The sequence below is a fragment of the Eleutherodactylus coqui genome, chromosome 6, assembly GCF_035609145.1.
Source record: "Eleutherodactylus coqui strain aEleCoq1 chromosome 6, aEleCoq1.hap1, whole genome shotgun sequence".
Lineage (NCBI taxonomy): Eukaryota > Metazoa > Chordata > Amphibia > Anura > Eleutherodactylidae > Eleutherodactylus > Eleutherodactylus coqui.
The window spans coordinates 127399708-127425602 of record NC_089842.1 but is presented as its reverse complement, the minus strand read 5'-3'; the positions used below and the strand labels follow the sequence as shown (position 1 = coordinate 127425602).

Below are 25895 nucleotides of genomic sequence, written 5' to 3'. Positions count from 1 at the left end.
TTGCCCTTAGCGAGTACCTGCCCGCTGGAGAGAAAAGGTTCGGGTGCCGGCGGCGGGCAGGAAGCTGCGGGGGAGAGCAGGGAGGAATGGAGGGGAGATCTCTCTCTCCCTCTCTCCCCCCGCTACCCCCTGCTGACTGCCGCTACTCGCCGCTCCCTGCCGACACCCGAACCTTGTCTCTCAAGCGGGCAGGTACTCGCTAAGGGCAATGCTTGCTCGAGCAATTGCCCTTAGCGAGTACGCTCGCTCATCTCTACTGAAAAGTAATGTTAAATTTGTACGTCTCCTAAATGGTTAAAAAAAAAACACGAAATTTTTTCAACATTTTCCCAATTTTGTTGCTTTTTAATAAATATACACAAATTCTAAAAAACAGAAACCTAAATTGAATGGAGACAAGTGGAAAGTTTTCTGTTTGCTCTACAGTTTTAACCCATTTTCACCACAGGACATTAGTGTGGGCAGTAGTTAGCGCAAATTTACGTAAACTTACGTTCTGTGTTTAAAGTGTTGCTGCAGTGACGATCGTGGCGACACCTCAATGACATTGTTAGCAGCCAATCACTACTAGCTGCTGGGGGACCGATCAGAGTGGTCCTGATTGCTGTGATTGGTCAGTCAGTGGAAGCTGTCCGCACGGAAGCCACATAGTATCGCAGCATGCTGCGATTCCCCCCCCCCCCCCCTTTGTACGGAAAATCGCAATCGATTTCCAATCGTGGGCAGGAAATCGCGTTTTATCATAGCATACTATGGGCAGCATTTGCTGCGGAATCCGGAGGCGGAAGCCCACACCAGATTCCGCAATGCTAATCTGCCTGTGTGCAGGCGGCCTTAGGCTAAGTTCACGTGGGCGATTGCGATTTTGCCATCTTTTTTACCGCGATTTCTCGCTAAAACATCACTGACACTCACGATTTTTTCGTGCATTTTTATCGCTCAATTTTGCCACAATTTTTTATGCATCATGCGAAAATCGTGCGATTTTCTCGTGATTTTAACATTAGAAAGTCCTATTGACTTTTGCAATTAAAAAACGTGTATTTTTATAGCACGATTTTATCGCGGTCAGCAGCAATGCGATGCAAGATTATTCTAAAATAAAGGCTCCTGCACACTGGCGTTTTTCTCGCGCCTTTTTTTTTCACACGATTTTGCTGCATTTTTTGAATGCAAAAGTCAATAGAATTTTTTTAATGTTAAAAACGCATCGCACGAAAATCGCAATGCGTGTTAAACAGAAGGTCCTATTGACTTTTGAGTTGAAATAAACGCAGCAAAATCGCGTGAAAAAACGTGCTAGAAAACGCAAGTTTGCAGAAGGCCTAAAATCATTGTTGATGCTCAAAAATCGCGGAACAAAGACGCAATTTTGCAGCGATTTTCTTGGAGGAGACCCCCACTATAATATCTATATGCTCTAATAGGGTGTATAGACAGTGAAGACCCCTATAGCCTCAATAACAATAAGCTTTTATTTAACGCCTTGTTTCGTGTCATTTACCGGTAATGCGTCAGATCGGTTACCGGAGTCATCCTGCTCCAGCACAGTTGTGTGAGCAGCACCGGCTCAAGATAGGACCAGCGCAGGCGGAGATGTTCCACGTTGGGTGGGCGGGGCTATGCAGTGCCAGCGTCCTGTGATTGGCAGGTGGTGGGCGGGCCTTACTCTCGCTTTCCCTAAGCTGTAATTCGTCCTCCGCTCCGCCGGGTGCCGCTGTGATGCTCTTGCAGACCGGTAGTAACTGCACGGTCTTCTGTGGCCTGCTGTCCTGCTGCATTTTCCGGTAACCGGCACCTCCACTCGCTGTCCGGAACTTCAGAACCGGCGCCATGGAGATCGGAACGGAGATTAGCCGCAAGATCCGGGTGTGTATATGCTAATATGTCTGGAAATCTCCCTATTTTCAGGGGGCTGACCGTCTCCGAGGGGCTTGTATGTAGAGCGGGGGCGGCAGTGCCGGGCGTAGCTGGACAGTGCCGGCACCATGGACGCCATAACGAGTGATAGAAGAGACAGGTAATACTAGTTGTAAGGCGGCAGGTAAGTACCTACCAGCTGGCCCGGGGACTGTCCCCCCTGTGCTCACACCAGCGGTAGTCGTACAGTGACTGGAGGCGAAGCGCCGCTGATCTCCGCCGATCGCACTGATCAGGCAGGTGTCCAAAGTTTTAGCGACTCCTGTTACTCTGAGTGAGAAGCCACTTCGTGAAACAAGACGCTGGCGCCTCCTGAGTGCCTGTGTGCCGGAGCGACTGTCGCCGGACAGCAGTTTCCCGTGATTTGAATGGAAGCCGTCCGCCCGGAATCCGCTCGAAAATAAAGCGCGCTGCAGCTTTTTTATTTTATCCTTTGCAAGCGGAAAATCGCGATTAAATTCCACTCCGCTGCCAGAAAAAGCACTTCTCCATAGCGTGCTATGGGCGGTATTTGCTGCGGGAGGCGGGCGCCGCTCCAGATTCCACAATGCACACCTGCTCGGGTGCTGCCGGCCTTTAGTAACGAGGTTCCACTTTGTGGCCCCTGCTTAGTGATAGTGGCCCTCTACTAGTAATGGTGACCCCGGTCCACCCGATGAACCACAAGCTGCCAGTGAGAGTCTCTATGGTAACTGGCACAGATGCCAGCTGAGTGCTCTGAGCAGCGCTGGACTCCTGCGGTCTGGAGCGTGCAGGAGACGGGGGAGGAGTCACATGATGCTCGGCGCGCTCAGCTGGCGGCTGTGGGACTTTCTATGGAGATTCTTACTGGTGATTGGGGAGAGGGGTGTAGAGCCAAGGTCAGCGGGGTGGGGGCATTTGGCTGCGGACCCCGTAGTAGTTGTGTAACCTGCCTCTAGTGGTGGCACACCACTGATTACTGTCATATACCCTGATCAGGTACCACCAGAAGCAGTGCAGGTCACGGACGCTTCCATTGTTTGTTTCTCACGGACACGGATAAAAGTGCCCTATTTTTACAGGCTGATCAAGAGGTTATAGAGTTGATAACCCTGGGATGTACATGGAGGGCTGTACAGTATATGTGTATTGGGGGGCCGTACACTAGTGTGGGGGGTGTATTGGGGGCTTACAGTATATGTATATTGGGGTTGTACACTACTAGTATGTGTATTGGGGTGTTGTACACTAGTGTGTGGGGTGTGTATTGGGGGGCTGTACACTAGTATGTGTGTGGGGGGTGTATTGGGGACTATACAGCAGTGACAGATTTGTGCATATGGAGGGGTTGTACACTGCTAATACAGAGTGTATATATCAGGGAGTTGTACACTATATTTGGGGTGCTCTACTCTCGTGTGTTCATTTAGTGTTCCTCCTTTTATACCTGATCGTATAGTCTTTTTGTTGGTTTCTCCACAGACGGCCATTAAAGGAAAGCTGCAGGAACTCGGTGCATATGTTGGTAGGTTCCTAAAATCTGCAATTAATGTTAGATGTTCCCCAAGAAATGTGACCTGACCCTTCCCTCTTCTAGACGAGGAGCTCCCAGATTATATCATGGTGATGGTGGCCAACAAGAAGAGTCAGGAGCAGATGACGGATGACCTGTCCCTCTTCCTGGGGAACAACACGACTAGATTCACCACCTGGTAATCGCACTCCTGTCTCTTGTGGCGCTGAGCGAAGTAGAATATGTGCTATGCCATAACCAACCGAAAAAAAACACCCTTCTTTTTCCATCACGTCTGTATGACTACTGACGGGGCCTCTGTGTGAACCAAGCCTTAAAGAGAGTCTGTCACTATCTTTTTGTTCCCCTTCCCGAGGGCAGCACAAGGTAGTGACAAGTATTGTTCTCAGTAAGAGAAACCAAGTAATCTTGTAGATATGATACCTTTTAATGGCTAACAAAAATACATGATGTTACAGCAAGCTTTCCAGCCTACTCGGGGTTCTTAAAAAAACATATACACATGATCACATGGGAGGGCACAGACATGATGTCATTAATTTGCACTTGAAACGAATTCCAGAACAGGATAGGAGGGCACAGACCTGGTATGATTAATACCAGAAGGGGATGAGCATAACAGTAAATACTAAATTAGTCCAGTGACAAGGGATGTGAAAGTTTATAGTCTCTAAATTGATAGGGGGTCAGCAGGCCAGCATGGTACCCCTGCTCTGGGTCTCTCATAATCTCCACTGATGTAAAAATCCTTCTTTGAGAATCATTCCTGCTCTGATAGTATCAAAAGGTGGTTATAAACCTCTGTCCAGCCCTGGTAGTTTGTTTCAGTGTGACATAATATAACGCCCTCTCTCTCTGTATTTTCCAGGCTGCAAGGGGTACTGGATAAGCTGCGCACCGTCACCCCAGGTCAGTGGCTTATAATTTTTGTTAGTTACCATAAAGCTAAGATTCTATCTTTTTTTTTTTTTTTTTTTAGATTTTTATTATTTTTTTAAATTTTAGGCAAAAAAAAAAATTGCTGAAAAAATAGCTAGTAGGGAGATGTTCGCATACAGTGGATTTTCCACAGCAGACAGTCTGCACCAGTTGGTGCTGATTTTGCTGCAGATTTCAGCCCCTCATTTGACAAGTCAAATCCACACTGAAAATCTGCAGCTAAAATTCACCTGCTGTAGACTTAAATTCTGCTCCTTAGGTCAAATGTTGCACTCATTTGGTGCAAATTTTCTTCCCGCAGCACGTGGACGAGATGTTGAAAACCTCATCTGCATTGCTGCTACTATAAATGCTGAAAAAATGACCCAGTGTGAACACAGGCTCAAAGCCCATTTAGACACAACGGTTATCGCTCAAAAGCAATCTTTTGAGCGATAATTGTTGTGTGCATTTACACGGCAAGATGATCGCTCACAATTCGCTCAAACAGCAGTTTGAGTGAAAGTTTTGAGCGTTCACTTTACATAAGTGTGTAGCAGCTCATGCTGTATGCAGAAGACAGCTGGAGTGCTGTCTTCTGTATACAGCTCCTTTCTTCTCTGAGCTTTCAGCTGGTATCCTGCTGAGAAGTCCCAGTGGGATAGCAGCTGAAAGAATGCTAATAGCGCCGCCCGCTGAGAAAATCGGCATGCGGCCCTGATGAGGCTCATCGCTTATTTCTAGCTGGCTAGAAATGAGCGATGCTCGAACAGTGCACTACGGCGGCGCATTTCGACAGAATGGTTATCTTTTGAGCGATAACCATTGTGTCTAAATGGAGCCTTAGGCGCACATGTCTGCAGCGGATCTTGTCTCAGATCCAGAGATTCTGCAGCAAACTCTTCACGTGTTATATGTGCATTCACCTCCTATACGTTGCAGGGGTGAAATTCACAACATAATTAACAGGGTGCAGATTTGAAAAATTGGTAGCGTACTTAATTTTCCACACTGGATTTTTTTTTTACTACTAGTTGATGGCGTTTTTAAAACCCCTTCCACATGTATTGTGCTGTGGAAGCTCTGCAAGTTGGGAAGTTCTGAACTCCCCTTGGTCATGTTCAGATGATGATCGTTTAGAAGAGAATCTGATGCTGACCCTTGGCTTTTTGTTGCAGATTTCTAGTTTATGCTACAGGTCTGTACATGGGTTAGCCCTATTCAATGAAGCTAATATGCGTGTGGCATTGAAACACATGGGAAACTGCCTGAATCGTAGGACTACTTGTACTGTGATACATGTTTTGTGTTTTTTGTTGTTTTTTTTCATGTGACTTTATTCTTTTTTTTTTTTTTTTTTTTTTTCTTGTCCAGAAACCAATAGCCTGAAAGCCTCAGAGGCCATCATCTTCAATAGCAGCATGCCTCCCCTGAAAAGCCTTCCACAAAGCCGAGAGGATTCTGGGAGAGAAGTTCCTCCACCTCGCCAGGAGAGGCTGCCCAGCGCTAGTGACTCGAGAGCACAGCGGCCTGCGGATGTCAGGTAGTGCTAATCATTCCAGGAAAGCGATGTTTTGCAGAAGTATCTTTGTAGGAGAGACAGGCTGTTAAGGCTCATTTACAAGTAAAGACAATCTTTCAAACAATTAAAAGATTTACAGTTCTAGTGATCATTTTGCATACAGTGCTAGTGGACACTAATGCCCATTAGCACTTTATTAGCTTCATTTACATCTAAATGAGCCTCCTGGCCCTGCTTTCAGAACTCAGCATGTGGTCTGAGCTCTACAATTGGCTCCTTTGTTCTCACAGGGGCTGTCAGCTGAATGCAATGTAATCAGCCACTCCTGTGGAGAACGCAGCATGTGGTCTGTTTTTTTTTTTAATCTACTCTCCAGCTGAACGATGGATTTTAAGCTCACCTTTAAAATCATCGTTCAGTCGAAGAGTGAATGATGGTAGCATTTACACCTAACGATTATCACTCATATGGCATTGTTTGAGCAAATTTTGAGCGATAATCATTGCGTGTAAATGGTGTTTTACTCAACATTCGTTGGAACACTTACATGTTTATTTCCATTTACTAGGGCCTCCTCTGATGTTGGCACAGCTGCCCGTCTTACCTCTGCAGTAAAACCCTTGTATGAATTCTCCCACTCGGAGGCAGTTATTGACATCAAACTAGACTTAGATGACCCATTCAGTGACGACTTAAGCTATGGGCCCGACAACTCAGTCTTCTCCAGGAAGAGGCCAGCGGCCGCCTCCAGTAATAGACCCCAGCGGCCAGCAGCTCCGTTGTACAGGCCACCTGGAAGCAGCCAGAGCATTTACCAGGTTACAGAGGGCAGCTCTGTACATAGACTCATGCAAAGCAGCAGCCAATCTGCAAGACCCAAGGCTTCCCAGGTCAACCGGACGCTCAGTGACCCAAAGCTGTATGATCCTCAGGATGTGAACCCCTCGGAGGAGACCTACATATCTGCCATGGCCTCCACCACAGAGAGAGCAGGGCGAGAGGTAGGTGCAACCACTCACTGATGAACAATGCAGGGATGGGACACTTGCTGGCACCTTCAATCAGCTGCTTGGTTGGGGTGCAAAGAGTCGATCCCCCACCAATGTTACATTTTCCTCATATTTTTAGTCCTAGAAACCCCCTTTAACACAGTGCAGACAAAGATCGAAGCTTTTTTTTAAAACCATAGCATTCCCCATCCATTGCACTCATGTTGCAGGTCTAATATGTTTTCTTTCAATTGCTCCATTGAACTCTGTTCCCTTCTGGCCACATAAAATATCATGTGTTGTGAGCAGGGTCTTCCATGGCAATAAATTAACTGAATGATACGTTACCGCTAATAAACACTACAATGCAGTAACTTAAATAACACTGAATTAAACTACCATATTGATGCTGAATAGAAAAATATACAAAGACCAGTATTAGCGCATAGCCTGAAGAGCAAGATCGTGCTGAGGACTGGACAAATAAACACACCATTGGGCAGACCTAGTCAAGGGGCAAATTAAATTCAGTGACTTTTAGGTGACGTTTTCTCATTGTAGATGTAAGAGTCCCCATCTTCAGTATACCGCCGTAATGACTTCATCCAGTTATGACTTGTCTTTGCTAAATTAGTTTCCTAGACTTCTTTTGATTCCTTTTTTTCCAGCACATTGCTGTAGAACCACAAATTCCCCTTCTTACATTTTCTTTAAATATTCTCATCCTGCTCCCCCAATGCTATTCCTGCGCCCAGTAGTGTTCTCAAATACTGTATTGCAGGAAAATGGCATTTCCCTGTTTCTCCCTTTGCTTCTAATCTCAAGGCAGATCATCCACCATTATTGTGCTGTCCAGGACCCACAAATAATGTGAATAACTATAGTACTCCCAAATGGTGCAATGTTTAATCTGCTAAAAGAATGGCACATGCATTGCTTCTGAAAATAGTTCATGCAACTCAAAGTTCTGGAATAAGTAACGTCATATACCTAATGCCTACTCTAAAGTGCCCTTCAGTAGATGACTTCATAAAAGTAGTGCGTCGCCCCAATAAAATGGGGCCATACACATTGTTCTCCTTAAATTACTCCATAGTAAAGAGCCCTTTTATAGTGCTCCCCCCCCCCCCAGCTCCATATTTGACCATAATTAGTGTTCCTCAAGTGACCCACATAATTAGTGCATCCCGCTAAAGTTTCTGGTATCAAATGATATTATATATAATGCCCCATAAAGTATAAAAAGTTGCTCACCTATCATAGTGGGCCTGCGGGGAATGAATAACTGTCTGCATGTGTAGCTCATGCCTATTCCTCCCTGAATGTTGTGCTGTCTGTGCACATAGCCATGCTCTCTGGGGACTGTGCCATGCAGCCTGTGTCTTGACCCCCTCTTCAATAATTGTCCATACAGCCAGGCAAAAGCTACCGTTCAATCGCCAATTGGCGCTTGCTTGACTTCACACTACAGAGAAGAGTATTATTCTTCTCGCTACCTTGCCCTGTCATCATACCCGTGTGTGCCCCTTAGCTGGACGCGTAGGGGGTGTAATAAATAACTCATTATTGCCTAGACACTGGCCCTCCAGTGTCTAGTAGTAGATAGGGCCCCGAGCTGGTGTTATACTCCAGATCTGCGCTCACTATTCTGCTGGTGGAGTGATTGTGTACATATATTACATTACTGATCCTGAGTTATATCCTGTATTATACTTCAGAGCTGCACTCATTATTCTGCTGGTAGACTCACTGTGTATGTACATTACTTATCCTGTACTGATCTGTTGTTAGTCTTTTTTTTACTCCAGAGCTGCACTCACTATTCTGCAGACTTTAATACAGGCTCCGTACAGTGCCTCCTGCATTATAGGAGCTCAGCTAAACTGTTAGGGAATTCTGACTGTTTCCAGTAAAAACAGAAATGTGACTGATAATACAGGTTGATTGGGGAAGGATCCCATTACACTCATTCACATTTCTATGCTTTCTAACCCCGTTTCTTGTAGGGGGACAGTTCCCGCAAAAGAAAGATCCCAGTGGCTAGTTCTGTAGTAAAAGTGAGGAGACTGGTTGAAGATGTGCAGGAGGAAGAAGAGGAGGAAGATTACATGTCCCGGGCAGCTGGTTTATCCAGTAGTGTCTCTGTGCCTTCCCGGCCGGAGAGAAGGTAACAAAATAGATTTTAAAATGATAAACCTGGGGAGTAATTAAAGCCTTAGTGACCAGCCATACATGTTTCTTGTCTGTGTCATTGGGGGACACAGCTTTGACCGTAGGGTATAGTTAATGCCACTAGGAAGCGAACACTAAGCAAAAAAGTGTTAGCTCCTCCTACCAGCCATACCCCTCCTGCAGGCACCATGATAATAAGTTTTAGCTTAGTATCCATAGAAGGCAGACCTCTGTTCACTGGTCTTCAACAGTTACCTTCCTCAATGTGAGAAAACTGCTGGCACAAGACTCCCTGTTATCCCACCGAGGAGGGCAAACAGACTGGCGTTAACCATTCTGTTGTCGGCCCCACCCTCAGAGGGCAAGAAGGCATGGTCAGCTATCAGTTTGACCCTTACCCACCAGCCATAGTGGACCTCCAACTGAATCACTCCCTGTCTAAAGGCAGCTAAGCACAGGGGCGCACACTGCTGGAGTTCTGGTGCTGTACTACTCCATGCCAGAAAGGTAAGTTTTCCATTCAACCCCACCCCCTCCTTCACCTCCTCTCTACCCCCTCTCTCAGCTCTAATCCACGGCACTGCCACTACCACCATCACCCTTGCCGTCTTGTAGGAAGGCCCACTGTTCCTTCCTCTAACCCCTTTCTGGTCTGTGACCAATAAACCAGAGGAACAGGTAGCTCTTCTACCCTGGGCTGCACCAGAATACCCCAGTGGACGGGCGGCTGCCCACCTTCCCTATTCCTCCTCCTGCGGCTTCTTCCTCCTGGGTATTGCTGCACTTTATTGTGGAGGAGGGTGGGTGTCACTTTAGCATTCTCCTCCTGTGTCCAGCTGTTAGCTCTGACCTCCTCTTCAGGGGCAATAGTGCCACCAGCATGCAGCACTGTTTCTCGCTAGCCACCCAACTTCATCCTGCAAATTTTGGGTGCAGTGGAGGGTGATGGTACCCCAGCAACGCCATGTCAGTATGTGCTCCTCCTTCAGTGTCCTTAGCAGAAGGCCTTTCCAGCAGTTCCCAGCCAGAGACACACATTTTGCAGGCTCTCGCTGCAGTTCTAAATTTTCATGTGGGCACTAAATCGTTTCGTCAAAACGGTCTTCCCTTGAGGCAGGCTGCTATCGAACTACCTCCATTACCCCTCATGCCAAACCTCTGTCGGCTGCCGAACTGAAATAGGCGTGCTTCCTGTCAAATGTGGTGTCTGCCGCCATCATAAACAGGTTGAATTGTACAACCCGTCAATCATCCCTGAACGTGTCAGCCGGAGAGGAGTCCTCCACACATGAGCTCTCCTGTGGCAGATGGCAGACACTTTGTCTTTCAGGGCGTGTGTGACAAAAAGCTGGAATCCCTAGCTAAAGCTTCCTTTGCAGCAGTGGTTTCAGCACTACGGCCTGTTTTGGCTGCTACTTAGGTCAGTAGAGTCACTAGTGAATGGGTCAAGCAGCTACGCCGAGGCATTTCTTCTGGCTTTTCTCTGGAAGAATTAGACATTGAGCAACAGATGGGCCAGGCGGGAAAATTTTATCTGTGAGGCTTCCCTGGATGTGGTCAAACTCTTGGCTCGCACCTCTGGAGTTTCAATAGCCACTCACAGGATTCTGTGGCTCAAATCCTGGGCTGCAGATGCCTCCTTTTAAGAGGTCCTTAACAGGTCTACCTTTTGTCAGATTGCGCCGCTTTGGTGCCAAACTAGAAGAGATTATCTGCAAAGCCACTGGTGGTAAAAGCTCTGATCTACCACAGAATAAATCCATCTATGCGAGATCTACACAAAAGAAAAGACCTCCATTTCATTGCTTTCGTCGCTCAAGCCCTTTGTTCTCGAATAACAAGAAAAGTTCCCAAGGGCAAAAGCGAAGGTCCTCATGTAAACTACATCCCTCTTGGTGTGCCTTTCTCTTCGAGTGGATCTTCTCTTACAGGGACCACTCTTCCACCCAAGTTTGTCCATGCTTAATGGTATGACAGTTGAAGTTGCAGTCGTAAGAGCCCGTGGATTTGTGGAACCTGTCATTCAGACTATGCTGAAGGCTAGAAAAGTCACCTCCTCTTGGTTTTACCATTGTGCTGGGAAAACGTTCTTGCTCTGGTGTGAACAAAGTGACTTTCATCCTATGCACTCCTGTCTGTCTCACCGCCTCTATTTCCTTCAGGAGGGTCTGGACATGGGCTTGGACCTCAGTTCCCTAAAACGTCAGGTGTTGGCACTGTCCATACCTTTCCAAAGCCTGCCTTTGTTCTGTCCCTCCACCACTCACGCCAGGGAACGTGCTTTCCATAAATTGCATTTAGTTTGAGCCTTGCAGATCTATCTCCCTCAGAAGTCTGCTTTCAGACTCTTTGTGATCCCAAATGGTTCGAGACGTGGCCTTGTGGCTTCCAAAGCTGTCATGACGTTGCCTCCCTTCCGTGTTTCGTTGCATTCTACTCAGGCAGTAGGTTGCCTCTTGAGTGGTATGCAACAGTGCTTCTGCTTTTCAAATATGTAAGACCGCCACGTGGGCCTCCCTCTCGAAGTTCTATTGGGTGCACACTTTTGCATCTGCTGATGCCTCCCTCGGTTAAAGAGTTTGACAGACAGCCGTAAACTGACCACATGCGTACTTCTATGTCCTTTCCCACCTCTGGGGACTGCTCTGGAGCATCCTACAGTCATCAGCTATGTCCCCCAATGAACATGGCGAGAAAGAGAGATTTTACGGCAAGTACAAAAATTTTGTTTTTTTACGACTACCACTAAGGGGCCTTGAGCTAGGTTATCTTAAAAATGCGGCAACCTAGTCTAAGGCTGGCCCAGGAGTTCTTGACAAAGACCGCATAGGTTGAAACGTCGCATATCTAATGGATACCATTGAAAAACAATAAATGGTTTGAATTTTTTTAATAATACCATATGGAGTAAGATACTAGTTCCTGAGTGCCGCACACCTGTTCTTATTGTTAAGAGTTCAAGGTGATGGCTTGGCCTACAAATTCCTGAGACCGCAATATGATTGAGCATTTGTGGGATGTGCTGGAAAGCAAGTCACATCAATGGAGATTCCTCATAACTTGCAGGACTTCACAATTCTGCTACTAACGTCTTGTTGCCAGATACCAAAGACCAACTTCAAAGTGTTTCTAGATGCTTTCAAGAGTCAACCCGGTTTTGGCAGCACAAGGGGACCTACACAATATGAGATGGTTTGTTTTTGTTTTTTTTAAAGGGGAGCATGCCACGGTGTTTAATAGATGCAAGTCCTACTTCTAGTGCACACGCTTATCTCCAGAGCAGAGGGTTCCTCAACTTCTGTCCCACCAAGCAGAAAAGATGCCGTGCATTGACTGTTAGAATTATAGGAACGGCTGGACTTTGCAGAAGAAGTCATTTGGTGTCTGAAATGTCTGAACGCTTCCTGCTTGTCTAATGTCTGCACAGAGTAATGCCTACATTGAGTTCTGTAATGGAGAGCTGATTGACTTTTTGTTTTTTAGACCTAGCCTCCCTCCCTCCAAACAAGCCAACAAGAACCTCATTCTAAAAGCCATATCCGAAGCCCAAGAATCCATCACCAGGACGACAAATTACTCTACAGGTATCAAGAGTCATATATTATAAATTATATAAATATTTTTTATTGGCTATTCCTAAGTGATTTTGATGTATAATGTGGCAGATTTACTAATACAGTACTATCTATTAGTCTTTAAAGGGGTTCTGACATGGAAAAAAAAAAATTGTACTCACCTTGCCTGGCCCGATCCGATCGCCAGGCATGTCCCCTCCAGCCGGCATCTTCTTCTGTGCCTTTAAAGCAGAGCAGGAGCGGTCAAAAAGACCGCTTCCTGCTCTGGTCTGTCCGTCAGGCACTTCCGAGGTCAACGGACGGACCGCCACAGCAAGCACGTCACAAGCAGTGCTTGCTGTGGGCGGCCCGTCCGTCCGGCTGAACTCCGGAGTGCTGCGCATGCGCAGTGGAGACGCAGCCTGTCCTGACTCCTGTCAGAGGGCACCTCTCCACTGCGCATGCGCGCGATCCCGGAGCGGCGCGGCTGCTGGAGGAAGAAGACTGCCTGCCGGGAGGCATACTAGCACTTTCTGCTTAGGTTAAGCAGCGCTGCTGATTAGAGCCACCTGATTGGCTCTTCGGCACCACGTGACTGCACAGCGTGCACCAATCAGGTGGCTCTAGTCAGGCTGCTTAACCTAAGCAGAAAGTGCTAATATGCTGCCGGGAGATGACCCCCCGATGTCAACAACAACAGAACAGGTAAGTATAAGATTTTTATGCTTTAGCAGCCATTAACCCATGGGTTCCCTGGGTCCATTAGGCAGACCAGGGAAAAATGGCTGCTAAAGCATAAAAAAATTATTCATGTCAGAACCCCTTTAAATGGGCCACATTTATCATGACTTTGTTGAATAATAAGTGTGGCATATCTTTAGACTACCTAGTCAAGCATTGTACCACCTATTGTGCCAGTTGCATTTAACACTCCTCCTGTTTTGCAAAGTTACACCCCTTCATCAGACAAGTCATAAAAACATATGATAAATGTGGGCCAAACCATGTAGAGGCCCATTTAGATGGGACGAGTGTCGGGCAAACGAATATTTGCTCTCATGCTGCTGCACAGAAGCTAGTAATGCTGGCTCACAGCGGGGCGGCTGGAGGAGATTTCTGTCCTCCCTCTCCATTGCCTTAACATAGTGGCCGTGCAGTACTGAACGGCTGCTATTTACACTGAGTGATCAGCTCATCGCCTATTAGGTAGATGCGGGGACGAGTGTCAGGCAAATGATGCCCGACATTTGCCTGACACTTGTCCTGTCTAAATGGACCTCAAGACCCTTTTCTGGGTGCCAGAAATCTATTGCATTTTTGATTTAGCAAGTCTACCCTAATGTGTTCTTGTGATGTAGGGACTGGGTTCAGTCACATTAGGTGCACCTTCACACACTATACACAATGGCTCCTATTACAGTGGAAAGAAGATACTGTGTGTATGCAGTCTTTCAGTGCAGAAGACTCGCGCCACTATTACCGTTTTATTCAGCAGCTTTGAATGGTAGAGTTGGAAGGGACCTCCAGGGTCATCGGGTCCAACCCCCTGCTCAGTGCAGGATTCACTAAATCATCCCAGATAGATGTCTGTTCAGCCTCTGTTTGTAGGCTTCCATGAAGGAGAACTCACCACCTCCCGTGGTAACCTGTTCCACTCATTGATCACCCTCACTATCAGAAAGTTTTCTCTAATATCTAATCTGTGTCTCCTCCCTTTCAGTTTCATCCCATTGCTTCTAGTCTTTCCTTGTGCAAATGAGAATAGGGCTGATCCCTCTGCACTGTGACAGCCCTTCAGATATTTGTAGACCGCTATTAAGTCTCCTCTCAGCCTTCTTTTTTGCATGCTAAACATTCCCAGATCCTTTAACCGTTCCTCATAGGACGTGATTTACAGACCGCTCACCATCCTGGTAACTCTTCTCTGAACTTGCTCCAGTATGTCTTTTTTTAATTGGGGTGCCCAGCTTATAAGAGGAGAGCAGTGTTATAATAGGAGTGTCTGATATCAGTTACATTTATGAATGTGAATGTCTCTGGAATGGAGATGCGTGACATAAAGTAGCAGACATGGCAGCCAGGAGGTGTATACACTTTCCCATTGATAAACGCTACAGTATTTACATAAACAGCTAATAGAGAGAAGAGACATTTCAGGTTGGGGTCCAATTAGTTTTACAATTGGCTTTTCCAGTTCCTGAATGGAAGTTGTGTTGATTCATGCAAGAAACTGGTGAAATAGGTGCCACAGCTTTAGAAAGAAAGGTAGAATTCGGACTGAATAAAGCTTGTCTCACCGCCTGCCAGAAGAGTGTGAACCAATGACTTTGGGATAATTGGAATAAATGTCCAAGCACTGTGAACCCCGCTGACCCCCAGAGTAGAGCGGTTTGGTTAGAAATGGTTGTAACATGCAAATTTAGAGGGAGATACGGAAAATGATGAACTTTTCTGTTTGGAGCAAACACCCTGAACCCTTTTTAAACCCATAATAGTTGCATTTAAATTCAAAAAATATATGCAAAAATTTGTTTTCGTGTTTTTTTTTTTTTTTTTAATTTTTTTTTTTTTTTTTTTTTTTTTTAAGGAAAACCTGTTTTTTTTCTTTTTATCTACATTTTTGTTTTGTTCACTTATTTTTGTCTCTTTCTGTCTTTACACCCTACCGCCACTTAGGCACCACTAGCGGTACTGGCTATGGATTTCCATTAAATTCCATGCTAGCCGTATAAAACTGTATACTACAAGCTACAAGAGGTTGTGAAATGGAGAAGATACTGCTGCTAAATAGCTCTGCACTCCATTCAGCCTGAGCAGTGCCCAGTAATGTCCTTTTCTCCTTGCTGGATCACCGCTCAGGATAATCAGTTGGGGGAATAATCGTTAGTGCAGTCTGTAAACATTGACTCCAAACGAGTTCTTCCTGTCCCATGTGTATTCATCATTTCTCTAACCCCAAAGCTCCCCCAAAGCAAACTGTGCCTGTTGCTCCACGAACCCGACTTATACCTGAAGAGGAGCTGATCCTTATGAAGAGCCGAGCTTCCATGCTGCGCTACCAGGAGGAGCCGGAGGACCCAGCGATGATGGACACCATGACAGGTACACTGCACACTCAACTGATGAGACTGTGGGGTTACCAGTTACCCATTACAAGGTCTACTATTCTATTATTACATAAGAGAGTAATAGAGAAAAAGCTTGTCCGGTTTTGTGAACGATGCAAAGTTTTGCAACTTTCGAGCAGACTTCTGATTTGCACCCAGATGTCTGCTTGCTGAGTTTTTTGCATACAAAAACCTTCCTGACTTCCTGCTGGTCAGATGGCTGATGTTTCAGTGTAGGGAAGGACCACAGACTGCAGTCCAGGACAGGAGAGATTTGTGCTGCACTTCTACAGTGTAACAATCCCCTCGGCTGTGTGAGCAGAACTAGGTTAGGGTTGATTTACAAAGACCTGGGAAACAGGATTGGAACAAAATAGCGGAAAGTTGTAGAACTTTTCTTTGTAGTGATTGCGCAAATCATCGCTGTGGCTTCTGACAGTGAAGGGTCCTTGTAACGCTTCATCATGATTACTCCACATATGTATAAAGTGACCCAGACATGTGTTTTTTGAGTGTATGACGTTTAAAATGATGTAATCACGTGCACCATATGGCCGCCTGCACACGGCCGGGTCGGATCCCGCTGCGACTCGTGCCCCATTACAGACCTTTTACACACATGTCCAGCATCTTCTCTCTCTGCACTGCTATGTGCCGGCTGGCTCGCAGCCGCACATGTGCGGTGCAGAGCCGGCGCGTCAGCCGTGACGTTTCTGTGCGGGCTTCTGCGAGGCTTGCACAGATAGATAGGACATGACGTGATTTGTTTTCCATGCGTGTGGTTTCACGCGGTCAAATCGCTTCTGTTTGCATAGGATTGCATTATCTAATGTAATCCTATGGCAGCGGGAAAGCCCGCCGCGGAATTTCTGCCCGTGTGCAGAAGGCCTATCTGTGAGGCTGTTAAAAAATAACGACAATGTGTTGGCAATCTGGCTCTGTGCTTATATGTCCATCCCAAATTTTGCACTTTCAGTTCACAGGTCAGATGAAGCCAAAAGGAAATTTCACACATTTTGCAGCGGTGGGACGTTAATTTTGTGCCTTTTCCCCTATGACTGTATACCGGTGCAGAGTTTGAGTGCCGCTTAGTTTCTGCTGTTGGAGCAATTTGGCTTCTTTAAGTGCTGTGTAGAGATGAGCGAACGTACTCGTTTAGGGCGATTTCGCAATCGAGCACCGCTTTTTTTCGAGTAACTGACTACTCGGGCGAAAAGATTCGGGGGGGGGGGGTGCGGGGGGTTGCAGTGGGGGGGTGCTCGATTGTGAAATCGCCCTAAACGAGTACGTTCACTCATCTCTAGTGCCGTGTCTTATTACATGTTGGTGGTTTTGTTTCAGCAGAGCAACGCAGAATGGACGTCCTCTCAAGACTTCAATCCGATCCCTCCAATGAAGCGCAGCTTTGGACACAAGGTGTTTATTGTATTATTATATAGACGGTGTGTAAGAACTCTGCACTCTGGCTTCAGAGCTTAAATCTCCCAAGCATTCCCTGCTTGTTCAGTTCATTACTTTGGGTAGTATACAGTCATCTGAGGCAGGGAGAACTGACTTGTGATTGCAACTCTGGAGCATTAATCCCCTCACTCCCAGGCCGTTTTCTTTGTTTTTTAAATACAGAGTGAGCTGTATTTTTCAAAATCGCAATTTAACGTACTGAAAGACTTCAGTTTGATTATGATATCAAATTTATGATTTTTTTCAGTGTCTTTTTTTGTTTTTTTTTGGGGGGGGGGGAGGGGATTTTAAAAAAGTGTGTGCATAGATAAACATATATATTTTAATCCTCTTAAATAATAAATATATACTTTGTCTCCATGTTCTGATTGCCATAACTGTTTTTTGTTTGGATTTGTGCGATGGCTTGTTTGTTTCTGCTGACCTGTACTTTTAATTGGTACCATTTTGTAGCACATACAACCTTTTGTTCACTTTTTATGACTTTTTTTTTTTTTTTTTTTTTTTTTTTTTTTTCTTGGAGACAAGGGTGCCTTTTTTCCCCCCTTGATTTTCAATAGAAAAACTCACATCGCGTGGCATGCGAGAGCCATGCAATTTATTTCAGGTCCCATTGAAATCAATAAGCGATGGGTTCCAAGGGACGCAAAAAAAACATTTGGATTTTTCTTTTCTCCCCCCAACATGGCGGTGAGGGAAAACATCGCTCATGTGCATAACTCCCTTCAAAAGAATGGAGTTCATATTTGCGCAAGTTTTGTGAGTGTCGCAATGCACAAAACCATGCAAGAGATTGGCGCTCGTGTGAAACCTGGCTTATGCTGGAGACTGTTAATGGTTTTCATGTCCTTTGTGTTGCTGTTTCAGAGGAGGAGATGGAGAACTTCAGACCCGCTGACAGCCGCTCTTTCATCCTCAAGAGACCAAAAGTCACCAAAGATTCTGCAGTCCAAGGAAATTCCCCGGCACCGGAGGCTCAGCTGCCGTCCGGGCGACTAATCCAGCCTAGGTACGTGTGATACAGACCTCCCCTCCAGAGCGCCAACGCCTGAAGTACATCATTATTTGCTGTGCAGAAAGGTTTGGCTGATCTGGTGTTGTTGTACTAGACTGTCAGGCGTTCCACGTATACACATATGTGTACCTAAATGCTCCACAGTAATAGGTTTCATGCCTAGCGCTGTTTAAGCTCCATTCACACATTCACTTTTGATCCATTTCTTTAACTCAAAGTCAGGAGTGGATACAATAGCGACATACTGCCCTTTTTATACTTTCCTTTTACATTCTATTCATCCATTTCTAGCTGTGTGAATCCAGTCAGGATGTAAGCTGCCTTTAGACAGAAGTTATCCTTACAATGAACTGTTCTTGGGATGCAGCCTGCAGTGTACAGCATGGAGGTTTATTATTGTATACATTTTATTATTCAGTATTAATGTTCCTCTTGTCTAAATGCAGCTTAAAAATTTGAAGACTGATATACAGTAAGGCCCAATGTCCAGTTGCACGCACTGATTCCATCTGCTGAATCCCGCAGCAGAATCCAGCCGTGCCCGCAGACCTGGACAGAAAAATGCATTTTCTTACCTGTCCAGATCCATGGCGGGTCTTCTCCGTGCCGGCCGGATCTTCTTTCTTCAGCATAGCGGCTTCGTCCGGACGCGCTTGCGATGTGCCAGACGCATGCAAATTATTTTTTTTTAACCCTTAAATCTCCCTTTTCACGGATCCGCAGCACGTCCGCAGTGAAGCTGTGGGTGTGCCGAGGATCGGACTGCTTCCTTTGACTTCAATGGAAGCTGTCCCACGGGATCTGCAGAAAAATGGAGCATGCTGAGATTTCTTCCCGCATGTGCAATTCGCACGTCGGGGGGGGGGGGGGATCACAGTCACATGCTCTAAATTGTTTTGCGGATGCTAATTCATCCCTATGGGCGCCTATAGCTGCGGATCTCGCGCACGGTTTTATAGTTAAAATCCGCTCGTGGACATTGTTCCTAAGTGTTGTCAGCGGGATTGATACAATAGTCAAATGACCACTTTGTATATATGTTGTGTGAAATAATGCAGTAATTTTTTTTTTTTATCTGTTCACTCATCAGGGAGAGTGCGGTGCCCGAGAAACCTCCTAGTCCGAAATTTATAGTAACCTTGGAAGGAGTTCCCAGCCCCCCAGGATACATTTCTGACCAGGAACCGGAGGAAGAGCTGATGTCGTACACTGAACAGGGAGAGCCTAATCAAGAGCCATATAACGCCCTGAGCAGGACCGATCAGAGCTTCCCCATCCTACAGGATCTGCCTAGCACAAATGGTAAAACTAATGCAGAGCTATTACTCTTGGTCTCAATGGAATGAAGTGAGCCAGTTCCTCTAATGTATCGATCAGACAGAAGTGGGGCTGTACAGTTGTGTTGTAAATAGGCAGTCCTATGTAAAGCCACAGATATTAGGATGAGCTATAAAACAAGGCAGAATATGCGAAGCTGACAATTAGCGCTTCACCTCTGTAGTATTTATACACTGAGATAGTAGCAGTTCTTTTCCCCAGTACATGCTTTTTCGGAATAATGTTTGAATTATTCACACATTTGTAATATGCTTTTTTCCCCCTGGCATTTTCTTATATGGAGGTTTATGCAAAAGTGCCGAAAACACAAATCCCAAACAGTCAGTCTGCTGGAACTACAAATAGGCTAATAAATTAAATACTGCTTGACAACTGGAGAAAAAACCTGTTTTGTAGTGAGTTTAGATTTTCCCTGTACGCTACGAAGTGGTTTTTTTCCTAAACTGTATGTGAAAACACCCTTTTAAGAACAAGCTGCTGTGTGTCCACCAGAAGTAACACTATTTCTGCCCATTATGACGTCAGCATTTATCACCAGTTTTCCTCTCTGCAGTCTTTATTTGTAATTCTCAGTTGTCTCTGAGCCGATGGGTGGAGACTGCTGCTATGTCTCCCATACAGTATCCATGGAGCAAACCACAGATTCTGCTCCCTAATTCTCTGTAGCACACCTGCATCATGGCGGAAATTATACAGCAGTATTCAGCCAACTGATTTTAGTAGCTGTCAGACATCCTAAGCATTCACTATTCTCCACGGCCATGACATTAGTCTCTCTGCTTCTGCCTTCCTGTGTAGCAGCTTTTTCCTTTTCCTCCCCATAGACTTCTGTGGGCGGTATGAGATGACACCCTCCACTAACATGTTCACTCGTCGGTCACCCTCACTGTCAAACTTTAATAGTTTCCGTATTTTAGTGGCAAAGTGCTTGAATACCACTAGATATAGTTTATCTGGGATATTGACAGGTACAAGGTTTGGATTTAAATGGACTTTATAGGAGCCCTTGGGGATCTGGACTACAAGGTTAAGTTTTAGGAGCGGCGATATCGGGCTAGTGTGCTCTTTATGGTCTTTAAGATGAAGAGAAGCGAAAGATATGATGATTCATACGTTGCATGTTTTTAGGCGTCTCTAGTACCACTGAGCTTACAAGGTTTCCTCCACTCACTTCCATTACTTTACACATTCTTGAATGTATTTTATCTTTACTACGTTTTCCTAAATTTAGACATCAAAGCGCCCTAATTGTATTATGAAGTACAACATAAGTCTCTTTTTACTGCCAATTAGTTGCAGAGTCCAGTGACATTCCAACCAAAGCGAAGATCCCAGAGCGCTGCAAGTACTGGCCGGCGTGCAAGAACGCAGAGCGCTGCACCTATCACCACCCCACTACACCCTGCAAGTAAGTGACTGCCTGCACAAGACAGGGAGGGAGGAATGTCTGAAGTGTCAGGTAAAATCTCGTGTCTCTGGAACAGTCCGCGTTTACAGGCACTCTCCTGAGGAATATAGAGAATATCTCGTGCTCTTTCTGCTGCAGGGGAGTCTGGGATTGTTTGATAGCAGATTTACCCTAGAAACTGCTGTGTGCAGAGAGAATACTGGCAGGGTAAGGGATAAGCATCTGTCATTGATGTAGAGCCGCCTCAGAGGCACCAGTTTCCCCATAGGCAGGCGCATTCTCTCTCTAAGACTTCAATGTTGTTGCTGCTGCAGTGAGAACTTTATTTGTGTTTCCTTTTCTTTTCCCCCAGAGCTTTTCCTAAGTGCCGGTTTGCAGAGAAATGCTTTTTCATACATCCAAATTGTAAATTTGATGCAAAGTGCACCAAGGCCGACTGCCCATATACTCACGCCAGCAGAAGGCTACCAGCACCTCTAGCAAAACCAGGTATGTCTTCAGTGGTGATCTGTCAACCCTTATATAAATAGCCGAAGCTGTCAGTCTGTGGACTGCTGACCATTCAGGAATGGGCTTTAACGGGTCGTACCTTTAATAGACTTTTATCATCTATCCTTAAGATGAGTGCTAAAAGATTGATCAGTGGGGGCCTTGCCAGTGAGATCGCCACTGATCTCAAGAAGAGGGATTCTGAATCTTTTCTCATCACTGTGGGCTCACTGCAGTGATGACAGATTGAGTGGAGCGGCTATTGCACACATGCAGCCCCATTCATTACAGTGGTGCTAATGGAAATAGCTGAATACAAGCACTCAACTATTTCCAGCAGTATCATTAATGGAGCCATACATGCGTGACCATTGTTCCATTTAATCTACTCCTCACTGCCAGGGGTGCAGTGAGCCACAGTGAAGAGGGACACAGGACTCCTGCTCTCAGGATCAGTGGGGATCTTGGTAGTGAGGCCACTAGTGATCAGACTTTTACCACCTATTCATAGGATAAGTGATAAAAGTGGACTGTGGTGTACTACCACTTTACCAATACAACCTTACCATCACAATGTCGGGTGGCCTTGCTCATCCTCCGTCACGTATGTCTTGTGCTCCAATCACACTGACTGCTACAGAGCGCTGATCTCTCCTGAAGGGATGACTTCTGTCTACTTTCACAAACCCAAGAGAAAAAATGTTTCTTGTCAGATTCTTATGGAGATGGTTTTTCCCTCCTGGGTGACTGCGATTTCTCTTGTCTCCAGTAGCACATATTCCACCGGTGGTGCAGCAGTGCCGCTTTTTCCCAGCTTGTAAGAAGACAGAGTGCCCGTTTTATCACCCCAAGGTAACAGCGACCGTTTTGTCTTTCTGCCTCCCAGGGTACGCTGGGATATAAATCATTACTCATGTCATTTCTTTTTGTTGTGGGGTCTCAGCACTGCAGGTTCAGCAATCACTGCACTCGCCCAGACTGTGAGTTTTATCATCCCACGATTCCTGTCCCTCCCCGGCACGCACTAACATGGACCCGGACACAAGCCAGGTACGAACCCTTCCCCTCCTCTTACTGGAGAGGAGGAGTTTCCCTCATCGCTGCACCTTAAGGCTGGAATCGCACATGCAGTTCTTGTGTCGGTTTCTGATGCAGTTTTTGAGCCACAGCCACTATAAAGGAAGGAATTCTACTTCTCCTTCCTGCTGGATCCACTTCTGGGTTTGGCTCAAAGTGTATGATTCCAGCCTGAAGTCAATCTGCACCCTTTAAATTGCAGTTTTTTTTTTAGTGATCATGAAATGAATTTACTGTCTAAAACTTACCTTTTTATTATAACTTAAAATAAAATGAAGTCCTGAAACTTCAGGGAGACGCAGTAAATGTGTGTGGCTAATAATGAGGACTTTGAATCTCTGGTCTTACGGCACACATGCACATCCAGTTAGGTGTTCTCTCGCATAGTTCTCCTATTGCTGGTTATAGCGGGTCTCCCTGTTCTGGAATACTATTGCTTATATGTTCCCGTGTCCAAGTATATACAGTGTGCTTCTATTACACATAGGACATAGAAGCGAATGGACCAGCGCAGCTCTGTTGTGAATACACAGGAAACCTGTGCATTCACTGCATATAAACTGGGGCATCCAAACAATGGGCCCTTCTGCAGGTTTTTTTGTTCACATAAATACTGTGTCTTAACCCGTGCAAAAAAAAAAAGCCATCAGGAGGTTTGAAATGAGCAGGATATCGGTATTTCTCGGTTCATGAATACGCTGCATATTCACAGACCGAAGTATGCTCACCCCCTGTGAATGAGCCCTTTAGGTATAGCTGCTGGCAGTAGGAGGCGGACACCAAGCAAAAAAGCTGCTAGCTCTTCCTACCAGCCATACCCCTCCTGTAGACAGAGCTAAACCATCTTATTTTGGCGTTCGTAGGACACCTCCCGCCTCGCAGGTCGTCTTTATTTTTTTTTTGTTCTATTTTAGGCTGTCTGCACACGGGCGGGTTGGACCCCGCATGGGGAATTTCCGCAGCAGAGTTCGACACGGTGCCCGGCCGGTGACCCCAGCTTACCTGTCTGGTGTCTACTCTTCTGCTGTGAATGTGCCAGTCAGAGCGCCAGCCGCACATGCGCAGTACAGAGGAGGCCGAGCCATCGCTGTGGCGATGCAACAGCCTCCTCTGCTGCGAACGTGTTAGCCGCAGCGCCGGTTGGCACATGCACAGTTAAGAAGACGCCGTCGCTATGGCAATGACACACCTCCTGCGGTCATTCTGCAATGATGACTGCAGAATGGCCACGGGACGAACTGCTTCCAGTGACTTTAATGGAAGCCGGCCGTGCATAGCTCGCACAAAATCGCAGCATGCTGCGATTTCTTCCCCGTGAGTGGAAAATCACAATCCATTTCTGCTCGTGGGCAGGAAATTGTGTTTGTTTTTTTTTCATAGCATGCTATGGGCTGGATTTGCTGCAGAATCCCGCTCTGGATTTTGCAATGCAAATCCGCCTGTGTGCAGGAGGTCTTAGTTTTAATTCATTTTTTTCCGATGGGAATCCAGGGTGGCAAGATCGCCCAGTTACCCACAGAGGAGGGAGAACAGAGCTGTCTTAACCTCTCTGACCAACCAATTTATAGAAGAAAAGGAGGCACATACTAACAGTAACTCCTCTGTGCCCTGCCAGCTACGAAGTCACCACCAAATTTGCTGAGTTCCATCTGGAGTACTCTGGGCGAGGTGAGACACAGTGACAGTATGCTGGACCTGTGGCACCCTTTTCTATTTTACTCCGCAGCTTCTGGTTACTCTTAGTGGCATGCTCACGCAGGGGACAATGGGACACCTACCTTGCCCTAAATCCCCCAAGAGACTTTCCATTGAACCTTATATTCCTTCATGCCTTGGGAGGGTAAGCGCCCCCTTATCATCTGGGTGGCATTTCCTCTTGAAGAAAGCCTCCGTTCTGCATCTCCGTCCTTAATTACGCTGCCCCACATTGACCACTGTGCTGTAATTTAGGTCCAGGCTTTTCCATGCTACTAGGTCACGCTCTGCAGGTGGGATTACTGCTTGCTGCAGGGAGGAATTACATTTCCTCTTCTGGGACTCCCAGTTGACCTGGGACTATATTTTCACTTCCTCTGAGGGTGGGACTTCCTGCTTTCAGCACCAGTGACAATGTAATGCAAGGGTTTCCTAGCCAGTGGATGGACTAGAGATGGGAAGTCCAGCCCTTCTTATTGAACCGGATGACTTGGCTCGGCTCTTCATTACTTGCTGTTCTGCCCTCCTCCTCTCTACAGAGCCAAATTAGAGGCAGAACAGCCTGAGCGACTGCTCGACCCCAATATAAAAGCCACTTGTGGTTCACTAATGGGTCCCAGCTCCTGTCGTTCATGTAATGGAGCCGGCTCATTCTTGTACGACCCATCACTAGTATGGACGATCGAAGCTCCACTCTATTCTTGCCGCCACCATCTCCTTGCATAAGTTCCATATCAGCAGGATTCCACATAGGTCACTTGACGGTGGCCACCCTCTAACACAAACTACCTACATTTCTGTCCCAGGACTCCCTGACCCATTGGTGATCCTGTGGAACAGATTCTTGTTCCCATACGAACGAGATGAGATTTTACTGTAAAAATAAATGTTAGCTAAAATGAAGTTGCAAAAGAGACCTCAGTGAATTCAGTGATTAGAAGTTTTATTCAGGTGTGTCTACTGGCCGGAAACAAAGGTTGTAGTGCTGATATTGTTGACTTCAATGGGAGCTGTGCCTGCATTACCACATGGGCTGCTAAACTACAGAGAGAGCTGTCAGCTGGCCGGCTAAGTGGGCGACCCTCGCCAAGGGGCTGAGGATAGGTGATCAAAAGTAAATCTTGGAAAACACCTTTATAATGAAGTTTGATGACGTCTTTAGCTGCTCTTTAAAAATACACTCATGCTGCAAAATTGTGCCCAATAACAAATGTCTGTTTTACTCTACACTGATATGCAGCTCGCTTCCTGAAGTCGACATGACTGGTACACATTACTGCTTCTTACATCTAGTTGAACCTTCATCTTGTATCTAATACTCTTTGTTTTTCCCTTTGCCAGTGACTGATGCTCCACCCCAGCCTCTGCAACCTCAGCCTTAATGTAAAGAACACAGAAGATGCGAGATCATCTCGGGCATTGCACCAGCAACCACCGCTTTGGGTTTTATGTATTTTAGACTATTTTATTTGCCGTGTTCCATGTTTTATACAGCTTGTGGTTTTCGACACGGCTGCATGGAAAAGCTTCCTTCTGGTTTTCCTTTTTAGTTTTATTTAAGTAAATGTCAGAACTGAAGTTTCGTTGTCCAAAGCCTTCAAAATACAACCTGAAAAGTACTACATACATTGCGTGTCTGCGGACTGCAAATCATTGCTTATTGTCCTTCACTAATTGGGAGAAGGTCTTGGGGATGTTCTACACTCAAACTATCATTTAGGCAGTCACTCAGAAG

At 46.0% G+C, this 25895-nt stretch overlaps 1 protein-coding gene across 3 annotated transcripts; it reads left to right on the top strand.

Annotated features, from left to right (window-relative positions):
- Positions 1 to 1716: 1716 nt before the first annotated feature.
- Positions 1717 to 25786, top strand: ZC3H14 (zinc finger CCCH-type containing 14). 3 transcript variants are annotated; one of them, XM_066607584.1, is made up of 17 exons: positions 1717 to 1869; positions 3364 to 3406; positions 3479 to 3593; positions 4284 to 4324; positions 5708 to 5876; positions 6424 to 6856; positions 8851 to 9011; positions 12500 to 12600; positions 15532 to 15672; positions 17022 to 17093; positions 18006 to 18147; positions 19244 to 19455; positions 20785 to 20899; positions 21252 to 21388; positions 22158 to 22240; positions 22332 to 22438; positions 25502 to 25786. In XM_066607584.1, exons 1-17 carry the CDS (start codon positions 1834 to 1836, stop codon positions 25506 to 25508), a joined length of 2115 nt encoding a protein of 704 aa, XP_066463681.1. In that variant the 5' UTR covers positions 1717 to 1833; the 3' UTR covers positions 25509 to 25786. The 3 variants fall into 3 exon arrangements, with proteins under 3 accessions (XP_066463681.1, XP_066463682.1, XP_066463680.1); XM_066607585.1 differs by having other exon boundaries at positions 17019 to 17093; positions 22161 to 22240; XM_066607583.1 differs by having other exon boundaries at positions 17019 to 17093.
- The last annotated feature ends 109 nt before the right edge of the window (positions 25787 to 25895 follow it).

What these genes read in the sequence shown, in the direction of transcription:
- ZC3H14 (XM_066607583.1), top strand. Translation starts at nt 1,834, where the DNA reads ATGGAGATCGGAACGGAGATTAGCCGCAAGATCCGG. An exon ending in AGATTAGCCGCAAGATCCGG is followed by an intron (nt 1,870 to 3,363) that starts GTGTGTATATGC and finishes GTTTCTCCACAG; the next exon opens with ACGGCCATTAAAGGAAAGCT. An exon ending in GGGCGACTAATCCAGCCTAG is followed by an intron (nt 18,148 to 19,243) that starts GTACGTGTGATA and finishes TTCACTCATCAG; the next exon opens with GGAGAGTGCGGTGCCCGAGA.